At 40.4% G+C, this 16832-nt stretch overlaps 1 protein-coding gene across 4 annotated transcripts in view; it reads right to left on the reverse strand.

Annotated features, from left to right (window-relative positions):
* Positions 1–16832, reverse strand: part of MRC1 (mannose receptor C-type 1) — a 120287-nt gene that overhangs the window by 37439 nt on the left and 66016 nt on the right. For all 4 annotated transcript variants that reach the window (XM_054725901.1, XM_054725899.1, XM_054725900.1 and 1 more), the window contains exons 19-25: positions 15775–15875; positions 13200–13342; positions 12699–12813; positions 8573–8739; positions 6482–6584; positions 3059–3291; positions 82–247 (exon numbers count right to left, since the gene is read on the reverse strand). In XM_054725901.1, coding sequence (XP_054581876.1) covers positions 82–247; positions 3059–3291; positions 6482–6584; positions 8573–8739; positions 12699–12813; positions 13200–13342; positions 15775–15875 — 1028 coding nt within the window. The remainder of the gene's footprint in view (positions 1–81; positions 248–3058; positions 3292–6481; positions 6585–8572; positions 8740–12698; positions 12814–13199; positions 13343–15774; positions 15876–16832) is intronic.

The raw sequence follows: 16832 nt of genomic DNA on the forward strand, positions 1-16832 counted from the left end.
GTTTAATAATATCAACAGTGTTATATATTAGCTTATTGAGAAAATTGAAAATCCCTAGATTGTTTTTGGGTATTCAATTACCATCTGATCTTTTGCAGAGAGAATAAAAACTTTCATTGCACTGTGCTGTCTTCCAGTAGCCATCAAGATCCATATAAACACATGCTGTTTTCAGTTTGGGCTCATCAGTAGCCCAATTAGTATACCTCACCCTCCATTTATCAATCCAATTGTATTCACCATTGGTCTGCAAGAACAAAAACAACCATTAATGTGAAGTCTTGCTTGATTTAGAAAGTATCAGAAGAACCAAGTGAAGAGTATATTTAAGACTATGATATTACAAAGAGCTTTCGACATTTAGGAATTTTAAAAAACAACATGAATCATTTCTACCCATTCAAATTCAGTAAATGCAGCCCTTCTTAAAAAGGAGGCTACAATAAACACATATTTGGAAGATAATTTAAAAAACTGACTTAAAAAGTTAAGTAATATTCTATGAAATTCTTCTTGTTTGTAAGCTTTCAGTGCCAAACAAAAGTTTTATCTCCTGAACAAATAAAATATTTATTATATCACCATTAAAATATTAATAAAACTTAGGTAATTTTCATTAAACTCATGGACCCTGGAAAGAAACATTTCTTCTCATCTTATTGTTCGGCTGTTAAAATAGGCCAGTGACAAATGACTTGGCAAGGCCCTAGGAATAAAGAATAGAGGGACGTAGGCCTTGCCTTCCAGTTATGTGGTCTTTCAACTATAACTGGTCATGATGGCGTTTTTTTAAAAGCTAACTGTTTTATTCAATTTGCACACTTACTTTCTTATTAAATTTAGTCAAATTCATGGCCACATAAAAGTTAATTGATTACATGAAAAACATTGCTTATCAATAATCCTTTTAACCGTCTAAAAGAGATTTCATATGTAATGCCTAAGAATACATGGTATATAACATTAAACAGAGAAAATAGAATTTTTAAACAATTCAAACAATCGTCCCATTTCTGAATGCGCTATTTAATTTACCAAGGCAATTATGATAGATTTAATGAACAAATCAAAAGCCTGTGTTATCTCAAGTTGGAATTTTGTAGTATTCTACCATGTTTAATCAAATAATCTATAATAACAAAAGTGTAATATGCTGATTAGACCAAATGTCCTATCCTTCTGGATGTCCTTCTGGACGACCTTCCTGATGAAGCAGAGGCTGCGAGGGAAGCCCGGGTCCCGGGTGCCAGAGGGAAGCTGGTGCCGGCAGCGGGGGAAGGAAGGCCTACTCTTGCACAAATTTCATGCATCGGACCTCTAGTGCTTATATAATCATTAACTCCATAGATGTAAGGAAAACAATAGTATGTTTTAGTTATAAATACTTGTATAGTAGAAAGCCATTTAATCTTTCTAAAAACAAATAAAATTCTCCTAAGAGAATTATGACTACATCTGTGAGAAGAAAATGAATGAATTATCAAACGAATTAACTACTAAAATAGTCAACACAGACATAAAAATGCCTTGCTAAGTTTAATAACAGAAATCATTATGGAACTACTTACTTTTAAATATTCACTTCCCTACTTGGGAAGTACCCATGGCATGAAGCATAAATTTTAAATCTCTGCCTCATGGCATTAGAAGCTCTATAAAATCTGACACCAACCTACTTTTCAGTGTTATGCCCTTCTATCTTTTTCTCTCTTTTTGGTACTCCTCCCTTATGTTTCACATCCCACACTACGTTTTACTTTTTCTGAGAAGCGCTCCTGGTCCTCTCTCATGGCTAATTGACCCCTTTTCTCTCCTATTGAAGCATTTTTATAGCCTCTCTTTGACTCTTCATGTAGTATCTCTTAATTACTTCTTGACACCTCTGGCTCTTCCACTAGGAAGTTTTGCTGGTTGACTAGCTAAATGAATAGATGTATGGACGGAGGGTAGGTGGATCACAGGGCATCAGAAACAACTCATTTTGAGAATGTTTTGGCAATTCCATCACCATTCTTAGTTCTGTGGCTCATCTCTCACTCCACCCTATTCTCTGCCAACATGGAACACAGGGAATTGACTGCAATGATAGTTCTTACATGTGGATGGAAGCTCCACAACTTCAGGACTGAAAACAACTCTGGAATGGCTTACCCCAAAAGATAAAAAGTATCCTGATCACCCAGGAATTATACCCCTTACCTGCTTTCTTAATTCCCATGCCATAGTTGTCATCACGACACAAATTAATAAATAAAACTGTTTAGCTGCAGAATTTAATTTTAAAAGCAAATTAAAAAGCAACAGGAGAGTTGTCCATCAATAGATGAGTGGATAATGAAGATTATCCAACAGAATATTACTTTCATGAAAAGACCATTTGCAACAACATGGATAGATCTAGAGGGTATTATGCTAAGTGTGATAAGTCAGAGAAAGACAAATACTATATAATTTCACTTACTTGTATGTGTAATATAATATACAATACAAACAAATATATAAAACCAGAAATAAACTCACAGAAGCAGAGACAAAACTGATGGCTGCCAGAGGGGAGTGGATGCAGAGATGAACAGAAAGGGGAAGGGAATTAAGAAGTACAAACTTCCCATTAGTAGATGAGTCACAGGGATGTAATGTACAGCATAGGGGGTAGAGTCAATATTCTAATAACTTCGTAAAATAACAAATGGTTACTAGACTTATTGTGGTGATCACTCTGCAAGGTATATATAAATGTTAAATCACTATGTTGTACACCTGAAACTAATATAATATTTTATGTCAACTATAAGTCAAAATAAAATTTAAAAGCAACATAAGAGTTAATATAAGTTAGGTAAGTCTTTGTTTGATTTCCGACATACATCACTAGCTTACTAGATCCTTGAAGGCACTGTATATTTGAAAGACTGGGTCTTGTTCATATTAATATTATTCATATACCCCGGCACAGTTTCTTACACATAGCAAGTGTTTAACAAGATCAACAGAAAGACAATCATATTCTATCACAATTTATCAATCATGTCAAGTCAAACATGTGTCCACATCTTACCAAGTTACTGTTCAGGCCGATCCACACAGGTTCATTAAATGTTTGCATTTGCATCCATGCAAATGCATCAGTATAGGGATCTAGAATGCTAGCCATAAGAGAAGTATGAAGCTTGCAGTTATCTTCTGCCTCATGCCATTGCAACTTTAACTTCATGAGAGAATAGCTACTTTCACCATACTTAATAAAGCCATCTGTTGGAACTGTTGCTGGAGAATTAGGCAGGGAAGAGTCTGGAGTACAAAGATTATTTTCATTAGTATTATCAATAAACATTACTTGAGTGCCATCAATACACATCTACTATATTTCATACATCATAAAACAATCGCAATTGCACAAATCCAAACCATCGGGTGTTAAAAATATTTTCATGAGCCATTTCACACCTAAAACAAAGCTCTATTTTTAGTCAGTGTGCCTGATTGAATTAAATAATTTCCAAACTGTATTTAGAATATTAAGGTAATTATATAGTCGTGTTTCTAAATTTTAAAAAAAAAGCTTGCAAATTGAATGAGATATAGTATCTGGGTGAAATAAATGACACAGTTTCATCCCATCAATTAAAGAACATCTATCATCCTATCATTCCTAATCTTTATTTTTCCATGTTGGTCAAATGTCAAGGTCAAGAACAGTCTTCCTCTCCCTCCCCCATCTGTTCCACTCTATCCATGAATTTGCATCTATTTGTATCTCAGTGAGCCCTCCTGTGAGTAACACACGTTCAAGAGACAGGTTTAAGTTCTGGAATAAAGCCATCCATGAGTGCCTGGTTCATTCACACTGGATCTCAGGATCAAGCTGTCCCTGCTCATGACTTCCTGTGCCCTTCACCAGGCAGCCCACCTCTTATCCAAAACGACTCAGGGACTGGAGCCCTTTTAAGTCAGAATCATTTTGGCTTTCTGAGCTTTCCTCTTCAATCTCCAGAGTTGAGTAGTTGCAGTTGAGATTGTGTGTCCTGCAAAGCCTAAAATATTTACAATTTGTTTCTTTACATGAAAAGCTTGCCAACCTCTGGTCTAGGGTTCTAGATAACCTTGCCTACCGATTTTGTCTTGGCCACTTTTCTGCCTATTCCACTGTATATCAGCCCAACCCACCATCTGCCTTGTTCTGCCACTACATAAATGCCAAACTTCCTTTTGATTATGCTGGGAAGGCAACAACTCCAATTCAGCAGGTGGAGGCAGCTTCCTCTTTCTTCTGCTGTTGCTGCCACCTTGTGTTGGTAGAATGTCATTAAACCAAGAGACCTAGGCCAGGGCCCTTAAAATGTTAAATTTCCCAGCTTGGGTTTGTCTTAAACGTTGTGGGGAAATTTTTGGACCTCAAAAAGTAAAAAATGAAGCCTGAGATAGAGAAAAACAACAACAACAATAACTAGGCAACTTAGCTCATCTGTCCAATTTGCTTCTTTATGAAAAACTTATTAAAAAAAAAACACGAAAATATTGAGAGGTTAGATTGTGGGCAATATTTTCTCTTCTTTATATTTTTTGTATTTTATAAATTTTCAACAGAGAACATATGTATTTTAAATAGTTTTTTGTTTACATGTATTTTATATTTTTATTCATATATTTGTATATGTTACATATAGAGAGAGGTTTTGAAAAATATGATAAATGAGGGCACTAAACATCATCCTAATCCCACTATTCAAATATAGCCACTATTCTTACTCTCATTGTCTTTATTTAAAACGGGGTTCATCGTGTCCTGTTTTGTTTTGCCTAATTGACAGTCTATAAAATGTTATGGTCTGCCTTTTTCACTTTAATACTTTAACACCTTTCTTTAAGCCTAAATCTTCAAAATATTTTCATTGTTGGCAAATACTCTATCACTTACACTTATAATAATAAGAAAAAGATTTTAAGTCAGCATGTGAATCATCATTCACTCCTAGAAGGAGCCTCTTCTTTTTGCCCAAAGAGCAGAGGCACAGATGGCATTCCTGGGCCTAAGACTCTGCTACTGTGGGGCACAGTGCAGAGAGAGAAGTGGCATGCCTTTTCTTTAACAGTACAGTTGTTTAGTTAAATTGTAATCATTAATGCAATAGCTGCCTCAATTTTATTCATATAATAAAAATGATGATATAATGATAGTTTAAAGCTGATGCAATCACAATTTTACAAACTAGTTAAGAGTGAAAATAGAAGACTATTAAAAATAGCGAAAAAGATAACATGTTATAGTGCTTAGAGTTTCTGTAACTTTTGGCAGGGCTTACATCTAAATCTGAAACAGAATTCTTAATGACATTGAAACAGTTCTCTTCTCAGCCACATGGCATATATGGGTACTTTGAGTCTGGAAGAGACTGGCTTTGGGATTAATAAAGGTTAGAATGTCTGCAATACTTTTCAATCATCAGCAAGTGCCTGAAGTGATTTTCAGTCATTGTCGGCGTTAGTCAGAAGCTGCACTAGTTCCCTGATTCCCCAGGAAGGAGAAAAACGTTTTAGTTCTGGAAGAAGTACCTTCTAACTCAAGACTGATCCCCCAAGAACTGCACCTAGGATGACAGCAAACCCCACTTCAACCCTTATCTCTAGTTGATTTTCTTAATTTCTGGCATTCTTCTTGTGTAGCTAGACATTTTTATTCTAGTTTCACCGGAAAGCAAGATGCATACAACCATAATCTTGAATCTCAGTAAATATCCACATACTCTATTTTATTTTCATTTAACAGGCTTTCTAAGCTGAAAAAAAGGAACACAAATCATGTAGCTACATTTTTTAAGAAACAGACCATATATGTATATATTATGTTTTGTGTCGATGTTTATCAAATTATGCAAGTTGAAATGGAATATTCTTACTCTGACTTTCTTTTTTAAGTACAAGTAGGCAAACATCCCAAGTTTCTAGCAAAATTAGAAAGAGTTTCAACTTCATGTTTAATCTGCACAAACCTTTCTGGTAATGGATGAGAGGGCACACTCATGATTTACAGAAAATATCACCCATTTTGTCTGTCACAGGTATGCACGGATTATAGTAAGAATCAAACCCGCCGGTGTGTAAGGGGATCCTTTTTAAAAATAAGGCTTTAGTTTTTACAGCAGTTTAAGGTTACCAGAAAAAAAAATGAGGGTGTCGTTTAAAAAAAAAAAAAAAACATAGCCGAAACCGGTTTGGCTCAGTGGATAGAGCGTCGGCCTGCGGACTCAAGGGTCACAGGTTCGATTCCGGTCAAGGGCATGTGCCTTGGTTGCGGGCACATCCCCTGTGGGGGGTGTGCAGGAGGCAGCTGATCGATGTTTCTCTCTCATCGATGTTTCTAACTTTCTATCCCTCTCTCTTCCTCTCTGTAAAAAATCAATAAAATATATATTAAAATAAATAAATAAAAAACATATTTAAAAGCTCCAGCTCTGACAGGTGGGGCGGCTGTAGAACTCACCGGGAAGTGTCTGGCATATGTAGCCTCGCTTACTGTCACAGGTGTCGTCCATCCACTTTCCTGCCTCTTTGGACTTCTTTCCAATAACAACAACACAGTCAGCCTGCATATTTAGGGAGGGGGAGAGTGCGAATCAACAACCATTTAAATCAACTCATTAATAAGCCAAAATTCCAAATTTTAAGATTGTCCTCATTCATTTACAGCAAGTTCAATTCATCCTTATTTTCCATGCACTGCTCCAACTTTCCAGGTGGGTCCCTCACAATGAACTCTGGCTATTTAACTGAAAACCAAATAGAGTTTGATAAATTTTGGATATAGTTCTGAGAAACTCTGCTATCAGAAATTTCATTAATTTCTATATCCACAGCCAACACAGCTACGATGGTCTTCTCCACCTCCCTGCCTCCAACCTCACTATCCCAAGAGTCTTGACAGTTAGGAACCCCCAATCCTATATTTCAAAGGTTCTTCCCTCATCCCCCTCTCCCTTCTGTATGTATCTTCCATTGTCCTAGTTCAGAATCTCTGATGTGGTCCTAAAAACCTGTATACAATAAGCATGTTTCCACCACAAAATGCATATGGAAAGTTCTCTTCCCCTCTCTTTATCAAACTGTATTTCATCTTTCCATTTTTCAAGTCCTGAAACTGTAATATCACCATACATGGGTTTTGATTCATTTTTTTTTAATATAAATTTTTAGACACTCTAAGAACAAGTCTAGGAATAAAATCAACAAAAAGTAACAATGCTTTTTAACTAAAGGGTGAGACTACTGATTTTGTTTCTTTCTGTTGTTTCTGCTTTTCCTTGTTCTAAAAACACTTGTACAATAATAATTTTTTTTTTTTTTTTTTTGCTTTACATGAAATTCACCTCCCGTCTCTGAAATCTTGCTAAGCAAAATCTATCTCATTCCGTTCTACTTTAATTTCTCCAGTAAGTTTTCAGGCCTCATTAACGTAAAGAGGAGTCAAAGAACTTCTCCACAGAAAATCCCTTACCCATCACCAAAATGTACCCACTCTGCAAATTAATTCTCATAAAGAAGTCATTTTGATCAGATCAGTTTCCTGCTCAAGCCTTTCACAGGGCATCTAAATTTCTCTAAATTCTGTTTTTCACCTTCCAAAGCTTACTCCTATTTCTTTTTTGCACAAAACCCCTGCTACATCCCAAACCAATTATTCCTGAACAAACCTACCTTGTGCTTTTCTCTGGAAGACTTTACTCACCTTGCCCACCGAACAGGGGCTTCCCCATCCTCCTACCAAGTGCCCCTCGCCATTCTGTTTTAAACTTCTCGAGAAAAAGACCCCTAGCGATTCTTTCTCATATTCCTTCCCTCCACCCAGTGAAGGGCTCCACGGGTAAGTGTTGACTAATTAAACCACTCCATCCGATAGTAACTTCCTTTCCTCCAAACGACTACATGCTTTAGAGCGGGTGCTAGTTATGCACTTGCATTTCTTTGCTATCTTCTTTCTTATTTAATACTTGTGGTCTAGCTTCAGTGTGAGCTTCTTTAAGAACAAATAATGTTTTTCACAATGCTCAGCACGGTGTTTAACACTGATTAGTTGACAGTTCGATGATATGAGATTAAAAGTAGTAAAATAAAGAAGCAATCATCTGTCTCTTAGGTTAATGTACTAAAGCCCTTAGCACAGTGTTTGGCACACAGTAAGCATTCTACAAACATTCGCTCAGTAACGATGATGGGGAGGAGGAGGACATCTTTAGAAGTAGTAGTAGCTTCCAGACTACACCCCAAACACTTCAACAGCTTCAGGAGTTTAGGGGCAGCTGATAACGCTGGGTCCCAGTTCCCTCCGGCCTATCACCTGGGCCCACCATGGAGCTGGCTTTCCCTGTCCCTCACTGCCGCCACCCCCACACTGAAGAGTTCTTAGCTGAATCTGTACCCCTTCTTTCAAGGCTGGCTTAGTCTGAAACAGTTCAGATCTGCAAGAATGAATCAGACCACGAAGCACTCTGGTTGATTTTTCACAGATTAATCGCAAATATGATGACTTTAAACAAACTGATAGGGCGCAGAGAGGTGACTTGGAAGTGATATTTACATCTTCATATGAAAGACTGCTCCTTCTTCCGCCAGGATAACCTTTTCCCCAGTTGGTGTAGTGAACGCCTCGCCCATCCGTCCAAAGGAAAGTATGCTCTGAATTGACATCATTCAGCCCAGTCCAGGCATTAAAAGTGGAATCTTTCATATGATAGGTAATAAATGCTGAAAGAAAGAATCACACGATAGTTTGTAACTTCGGGGGGAAATACTGAAAATATGGGAAATATTCAAAATACATTAATTTAAAAATATCAAGCATGTGATCAATGTCTCTATTATTATTTAAAAGCACATAGCATGAAAACACACACATCCTAACCTTGCATTGTGTTATTGCTTCAGCTCGGGACTTTAAAAAGTTTCGTACAATAGAAGTCTAGGTTTTATCTGGGCCACTACAGACGGTTGTACAGGTTGTGCCCTGCCCAAGGGCCCTGGGACAAGGGCGCCTGAAGTCTGCCCCACACCCCGATCTGCGCTGCAGCTGCCGACAAGCCTGTGGAAGAGGTACATTTTTCTAACTCATGCCCACTCATGCTGAGTTAGCAGACAACCTGATTCTAGAAACAAAATAATCTGATTAGAACAACGAGGGGCAGAGAGGGCTCTTCATGCAGAAAAGTTTTTTCAATGAACACTATTTATCAAAACAAGATACTTTAGACTGTCAAATGATCACACCAGTTTGCCAAACCAAAAGAGCTGCCCAACTGGAACTCCCCCTGGGCAGCCAACTCCTAGGGGTCAGCAGCTGTCCAGTGAGTGTGCTTGGACCCAGAGGCACCCTGATGCTAAGCACTCACATCATTAGGAGAGATCTAGAAAAATTCCAAGAATGTAGAACAAATATGGCTTCTCGAATCCTTACCAATCCCGTGGCAGAGGGGATGGTGGGAAACATCCAGAAGCAGTAAAAGGCTTAAATGTGCATGCGCCCCTCCCGCCTCCTTGAGGCCCTTCCCATGATTCCCACAGCAGCTCTCTTCTGGGCCAGAAACACCTGCCGGCACCTGTGGGTGCCTAGGCGGATACGCATCAATTCCACAGAACAACAATTTCTACATATTTATGTGCAAACACGACTCCCGAGTGCAAATGGAAAACTGAATGACTAAGCACTAAAGTTACTAATAGAAAATGCAAAATACAGAGAAGCCTGCAGAGACACAATTATCTGTTTATTCAGGAACGAACAATTCCACCCTAACCGGTTTGGCTCAGTGGATAGAGAGTCGGCCTGTGGACTGAAGGGTCCCAGGTTCGATTCCAGTCAAGGGCATGTACCTTGGTTGTGGGCACATCCCCAGTAGGGGGTGTGCAAGAGGCAGCTGATAGAATCTCATCAATGTTTCTAACTCTCTATCCCTCTCCCTTCCCCTCTGTAAAAAATCAATAAATTTTTAAAAGAGTGCTAATGTTAACAAAAATAATAAATAAATAAATAAATAAATAAATAATAAATAAATAAAAATAAATAATCCCATGGAAAGCCCATTGCTCCGTGATTACTCTTTTGCAGAGTAGTGGATGCTCAGGGATGTGTCTATTTTTCAATTAACTAAAGGTTAAAAAAATTGTTTTGTCTTCTAACATTTTTCAGAGAGAGAGAGAAGAGCATGGGTAGATATTGATTTTAGTTTTATTTCCTAAAGAAGATCATAACTTTTACCCTATCCCCAACTCAAAATTAAATGTGGAAAAGCTCTACTGCCAATATTTCAGCACTGACTTTTTTTACTGCCAAAAACCACAATAAGAATTCAACAACGTGTGCCTGTTTTGCCAGGAATAATGTTATTTTATGTGAAAATTGTTTCCTTCTGCACATCTCTATTACCCAGGTTCTAATTTTGTTATGCCAGGAATCAGCCCTTTGTGGTTAAGAGAGGGATCAATTATTGTGTTCCTCTGCTGAGTAGCAAAGCCCAAAATGTGGTAGGCTAGTTAGAGAAATGTGGCTATTATATTCTTACAATTTTTTTTATTGTACTAGTATGCTATGGTTTGACCCTCTTGCTTTAGCGTCTGGCAAGTTACTGAACTTGTCGAAAGTGCTCAGTGAAAACGTGGTTGATTTAGCATACAATGTGTTCCAAGAGAGCAGACAGCACATTGACGGAGCAAATGAACTTTTGGGAGGGTGCCATACAGGGTCTAGTGTCTTTCTTTTTTCTTGTATTTTTTGAGATAATACCATTTATCCAGAATGTGATTTTAGACATCAAAGAATCTTGGAACCAAAAAGGAACTTAGAAATTACCCAGACCGCATCTCTCACCTACAACATTGCATCAATTCATTTGTACAACAAACATTTATTGAGCATCTTCCACACTATGTACTAGTCCAGTGGTCGGCAAACTCATTAGTCAACAGAGCCAAATATCAACAGTACAACGATTGAAATTTCTTTTGAGAGCCAAATATTTTAAACTTAAACTTCTTCTAACGCCACTTCTTCAAAATAGACTCGCCCAGGCCATGGTATTTTGTGGAAGAGCCACACTCAAGGGGCCAAAGAGCCGCATGTGGCTCGAGAGCCGCAGTTTGCCGACCACGGTTCTAGGCCTTCCTTCTGGAACCACATAGGATGATCCTTGAAAAGCCCATCCTCTCTTTTCTAGGCTGTGAAACTGGAGGTGGAGGTGCCTCTCAAACATTCCTCACTTGCTACTTGCTGTCGTTTCCACCTGTTCAGCAGTTTAGCCACTTTTATCTGAATAGCCTACAGCTGGTCAACATCCTCCTTAAAGAGGCAAGTCACAAATTCAGCCTCATATCCATTTCAGATAAGGTGGCTTGGAGAAGTCCATGCAGAAGTGGTCAAGCACCTTTCATCTGAGAGCAGAGAATTTTACAACCTGCTATATGGTTAGGGTATGTTTTCTCTTTCAGTGCTCCTCTTCAGAGCTCTGGCTTATCCTTATAGTTTATCAAAATGCATTTCTCAATTTGTTCAAAGTTTATATGAAAAAATCAATTTTATTATATTATAAGTTACACGGTAAAATGAGTAGAAAAGCAGTAAATGGGAAATCAGCAATTTCTCATTTACTGCTAGAATGACTCTGTTTTTCTTTGCCTCTTTGGGGAGCAAGCTGGTTTGGTGGGAACAGAATGGGATGTAAACTGGGAGACCCAGCTTGATTCCCAACCCTATTGTTTACTCAGCAAGCTCCTGGTTCCAGGCTCTCTGAACACCACTTTCCCACTCACCAAGTGGGATAGTGATACCTGCTTTACAGAGTTGTTCTGACAATGAAGAGGAACTTTATATGCAAAACTAGAGGTCTGCTGCATGAAATCATGCATGGGTGGGGTGGGATCAGGGGGCCCTAGCCAGCGATCAGGGCCAATCGGGTCCGTCTCACCCAGTCCCAAATGGGGCCAATCGGGGGGAGGGACCGTGGGAGGTTGGCCGGCCATGGGAGATTGGCTGTGGAAGCGCACTGACCACGAGGAGGCAGCTCCTGTGTTGAGCATCTGCCCCCTGTGGTCAGTGAGCATCATAGCTACCGGCTGGTCATCTGGCCGTCTGGTCATAATAGTCACTTAGGCTTTTATATATATATAGATGTCCAGCATGGTGCCTACAACTGAATAAAATAAAATAGTTCTCACTATGGGCTTGATTTTTTCCCCTTTCTACATTTTCCTTTTGAAAACCACAAACTCATTTACAATCACAATCCTATATAATAAAAGGCTAACATGCAAATCAACCAAATGGAAGAACAACCAGTCGCTATGACATGCACCGAACACCAGGGGGCAGGCGCTCAACACAGGAGCTGCCCCCTGGTGGTCAGTGCGCTCCCACATGGGGAGTGCTGCTCAGCCAGAAGCCGGGCTCACGGCTGGTGAAAGCAGCGGCGGTGGCAGGAGCCTCTCCTGCCTCCACAGCAGCGCTAAGGATGTCCAACTGCTGGTTTAGGCGGGGAGTGGGCCTAAGCCCTCAGTCGCACATTCCCCAGGGGCTCCCAGACTGAGAGAGGGTGCAGGCCAGGCTGAGGGATCCCCCCGAGTGCATGAATTTCATGCAGTGGGCCTCCAGTATTCCATAACTTCATGAAGAAATTACATGTTCAAAAGCACAATTGATTGTACAATGGCCTGCATACCTTGCTCTCTTTCATTGCGTATGGATACCAGATTTCCTCCAAATCCTATGCAAGCTTTTCGTGCTTCTTGCCATGTTTTTCTTTCTTGTTCAACAAATCCAAAGATTTTGAGACACTGGGATGAAAGAGGAAAAAATCCAGTGATTAACTAAAGATACTAGTAAAAAGTCTACTGAAATACATCAAAATTATTTATAAAGATTAAAACTAAATAAAAATTTCCTCACAACTAAATAGAGATCTAAAATATTAAGTCTTATTACAAGCTTTTTTTGCAAACCTCCTTTCTCTTTTTGGACAAAGGGTATAACAATTTGGTTAATATATTCATATATACTCTTAATTTCTGTAAAGAATTTGACATAGGAATCTCCACCAATTCTTACCAAAAATTTTCTAAAATGATGAAGTAAAGCAAAAGTTAACTTTAAGCTGAAAGATTTGCATTACCACTCTCCATGTAAGAATCAGTGTCAAGATTGCAACTCATTTCTTTCTTACCTTGTTGTTGTAGAAACTCCAACCTTCCTTACAACCTCCTGGGGCTGGGGTCACAGTAGGAATAACGGTGGCATTGATGCTACTGTTATGTCGCTGGCAGATGAAGGGATTTGGATAACCACAATTAATGTCATTCCAATGCCCTGGCAAAGAACAAAATAGTAAAATCAGATTTGCATGTTTAAAAATGCAAAATGCATGTGTGTGTGTGTGTGCATATATATACTAGAGGCCCGGTGCACGAAATTTGTGCACGGAGGGGGGTTGTCCCTCAGCCCAGCCTGTACCCTTTCCAATCTGGGACCCCTCAAGGGATGTCCGACTGCCCGTTTAGGCCCGATCCCTGGGATCCGGCCTAAACGGGCAGTCGGACATCCCTCTCACAATCCAGGACTGCTGGCTCCCAACTGCTCACCTGCCTGCCTTCCTGATTGCCCCTAACCGCTTCTGCCTGCCAGCCTGATCACCCCCTAACCACTCTGCTGCCAGCCTATTTGCCCCCAACTTCCCTCTTCTGCCGGCCTGGTCACCCCTAACTGCCCTCTCCTGCAGGGTTGATCACCTCCAACTGCCCTCCCTTGCAGGCTTGGTCCCTCTCAACTGCCCTCCCTTGCAGGCCAGGTGCCTCCCAACTGCCTTCTCCTGCTGGCCATCTTGTGGTGGCCATCCTGTGTCCACATGGGGGCAGGATCTTTGACCACATGGGGGCAGCTATATTGTGTGTTGCAGTGATGATCAATCTGCATAGTACTCTTTTATTAGATAGGATAGAGGCCTGGTACAGGGGTGGGGGCCAGCTGGTTTGCCCTGAAGGGTGTGCCTGATCAGGGTGGGGTTCCCTTGGGGCGTGGGGCGGCCTGAGCGAGGGGCCTGTGGTGGTTTGCAGGCGGGCCATGCCCCCTGGCGACCCAAGCAGAGGCCCTGGTATCTGGAATTTATTTTCCTTCTACAATTGAAACTTTGTTGCCTTAAGCGGGTGGGCCTGGCCAGGGTATGTGGAAAGCTTTGCTTCCCCTGTTGCCGGCGGCAACCCTGGCCTGCTCTCTCAAGCTCCATTCTGCCGCCATTTGTTTGAATTTGTTTACCTTCTATAATTGAAACTTTGTAGCTTGAGTGGAGGCTTAGGCCTGCAACGGCTGGCAGAAAGCTTGGCTTCCTCTGTTACTTAGGAAACCTTGCTCTCTGTGGCTGTAGCCATCTTGGTTTGGGTTAATTTGCATACTTGCTCTGATTGGATGGTGGGCGTGGCTTGTGGGTGTGTCAGAGGTATGTTCAATTTGCATATTTGTCTATTATTAGATAGGATATATATACACACACACATACACACACAAGTATGTATATATATGTGTGTGTATGTGTATATGTATATACATACACACATACACATATCCTATCTAACAAAAGAGTAATATGCAAATTGACTGTCACTCCAAGACACAAGATGCCCACCCCCATATGGTCAAAGATGGCTGCCTCCATGTGGACACAAGATGGCTGCAACAAGATGGCCGGCAGAGGAGGGAAGTTGGGGGGGACCAGGCCTGCAGGGGAGGGCAGTTGGGGGGGGGGCCAGGCCTGCAGGGCAGAGCAGTTGGGAGGGACTAGGCCTGCAAGGGAGGGCAGTTGGGAGGGGGGGGCCAGGCCTGCAGGGGAGGGTAGTTAGGGGTGACCAGGCCAGCAGGGGAGGGCATTTGGGGCCAACCAAACTTGCAGGGGAGGGCAGTTAGGGGCAATTGGGCCAGCCGGGGAGCAGTTAGGTGTCAATCAGGCTGGCAGGGGAGTGGTTAGGGGGTGATCAGGCTGGCAGGCAGAAGTGGTTAGGGGCAATCAGGCAGAGGCAGGTGAGCAGTTGGCAGCCTGCAGTCCTTGATTGTGAGAGGGATGTCCCAGATTGGAGAGGGTGCAAGCTGGGCTGAGAGACAACCCCCCCCCCTGCACGAATTTCGTGCACCGGGCCTCACACACACACACACACACATATGAAGAGTTCTCAAAAGTGGTTTAGACTACAATCAAACTTTAATTAATGCAAGTGACTCAAAAAGCAAATGCAATATCCTTTCACTCTTTCACTTGAACTAATAATAGTTCAACTTTATAAAGAGCTTCTTATGAGCCATGTACACACTTGGAATTACAGATATGTGTAGCCAGTTATAGCAAATGGCAATAATGTTATAACAAACTTTCTATATACCAAACATTTATTTAGTGTTTTAGAAGTATTATCTTGCTTAATTTTCTCAACAGGTTCTATCTTTATTCCAATTTAGAAGAAAAAGACTGGAGAGAGAGATGTTTAAAGGAGATAAACATTCTGGATATTTTCTTCAAGTCAGAACATAAAAAAATATTTCATAAAAAGAGAAGCGAGATGATTGTGTAATTTAATAGAATAAATGTTAAGCATCCCTTACCTTTATAAATTCAATTATTAGGTGGCTAAAATTAGAACTCTCCTTTATTCTCTCTTCTATCTGACTTAATTGCAGAACCTTCTACTTTTAGCCAAAGGAGGTAGCAAATGACACATCACACCACAAGCCAAACTCAAGATATGTATATTGTCTACCTGAATTTGAATACATGACTACACAGTTTTCATCATCATTTGCAAAATTGGGTTCTCCTGGGGCCCAAGCCACAAAATTCACCTTGCTTCCATCCATCCAACTGGAAAATAAAATTCAGGCATTTAATAACAGTCCAAATCATTAGAATAACTGGCTACAGCCTAGTGGTATGAACAGGCAAGTCAATCAAGATGAAGGAATCACAGGATCCTAAGCTGATAGAGGAGAGTACTCTAGAGAGCAGTTCTAGAGAGAGGGTTCTAGACAGAGGGTTCTAGAGAGAGGTTCTGGAGAGACTAGCAGGAAAACCCCAAAGGTGGTTGGTGCTTCTGGTGCATTGTGCTCCTGGAGCAACCGGATGCCTTGGCTACTTTGCTTTCTTTGCCCTCCCTGGAAGACACTGGCTTTAGCCTTGACATGGGAGAAGAAATGGAGATGCCCATTACTTTGGAAGTGGGTCAGAGCAAAAATCCTCCCATAATACTTTGTTTTTTAATAAACAAAAATTTATTTCTCGCAGTCTGGAGGCTGAAAGTCCAAGATCAAAGCTCTGGCAGATTTGGTGTCTGGTGAGAACCCGCTTCCTGATTCACCGCCCTTAATACTTCTTAGGCATCATTGCCACAAAACACAACCACAGAGAGGCTGAGAATATAGAGATTCTTATGAAGCCCATTCTCTAAATTTCACGTTTTCTCTGGATTTTCTTGTTATATGGACCAATATTTGTTTTAATAAATTATAGGAATCCAGAGACATTTAGCAGGAAAAGGACCAAGAGATCATTGAAGAGATCTCTCATGCCTATCCAAAAGAGCTTCAAACATTTCTGATCTTTAAAAATAATGAGTGTGAGCTTAGGTCTCACTCCACAAAAATGGCAGTAATAGCCAGAGGGAACATATGTGACTAAAACATCTTTCTGTGCATGAGTCAGGAAGACATATCTGCTCTTCAAATTTAGGAGAACATGTATATAAATGAACAAGCAGAGAAACACCCCAAACTTACTAATTTCCTCCCTCCCACAGCTTTCCTGGCCCCTGTACCCTATGGA

This window comes from Eptesicus fuscus, chromosome 2 (assembly GCF_027574615.1).
Source record: "Eptesicus fuscus isolate TK198812 chromosome 2, DD_ASM_mEF_20220401, whole genome shotgun sequence".
In the NCBI taxonomy this organism is placed as follows: Eukaryota; Metazoa; Chordata; class Mammalia; order Chiroptera; family Vespertilionidae; genus Eptesicus; species Eptesicus fuscus.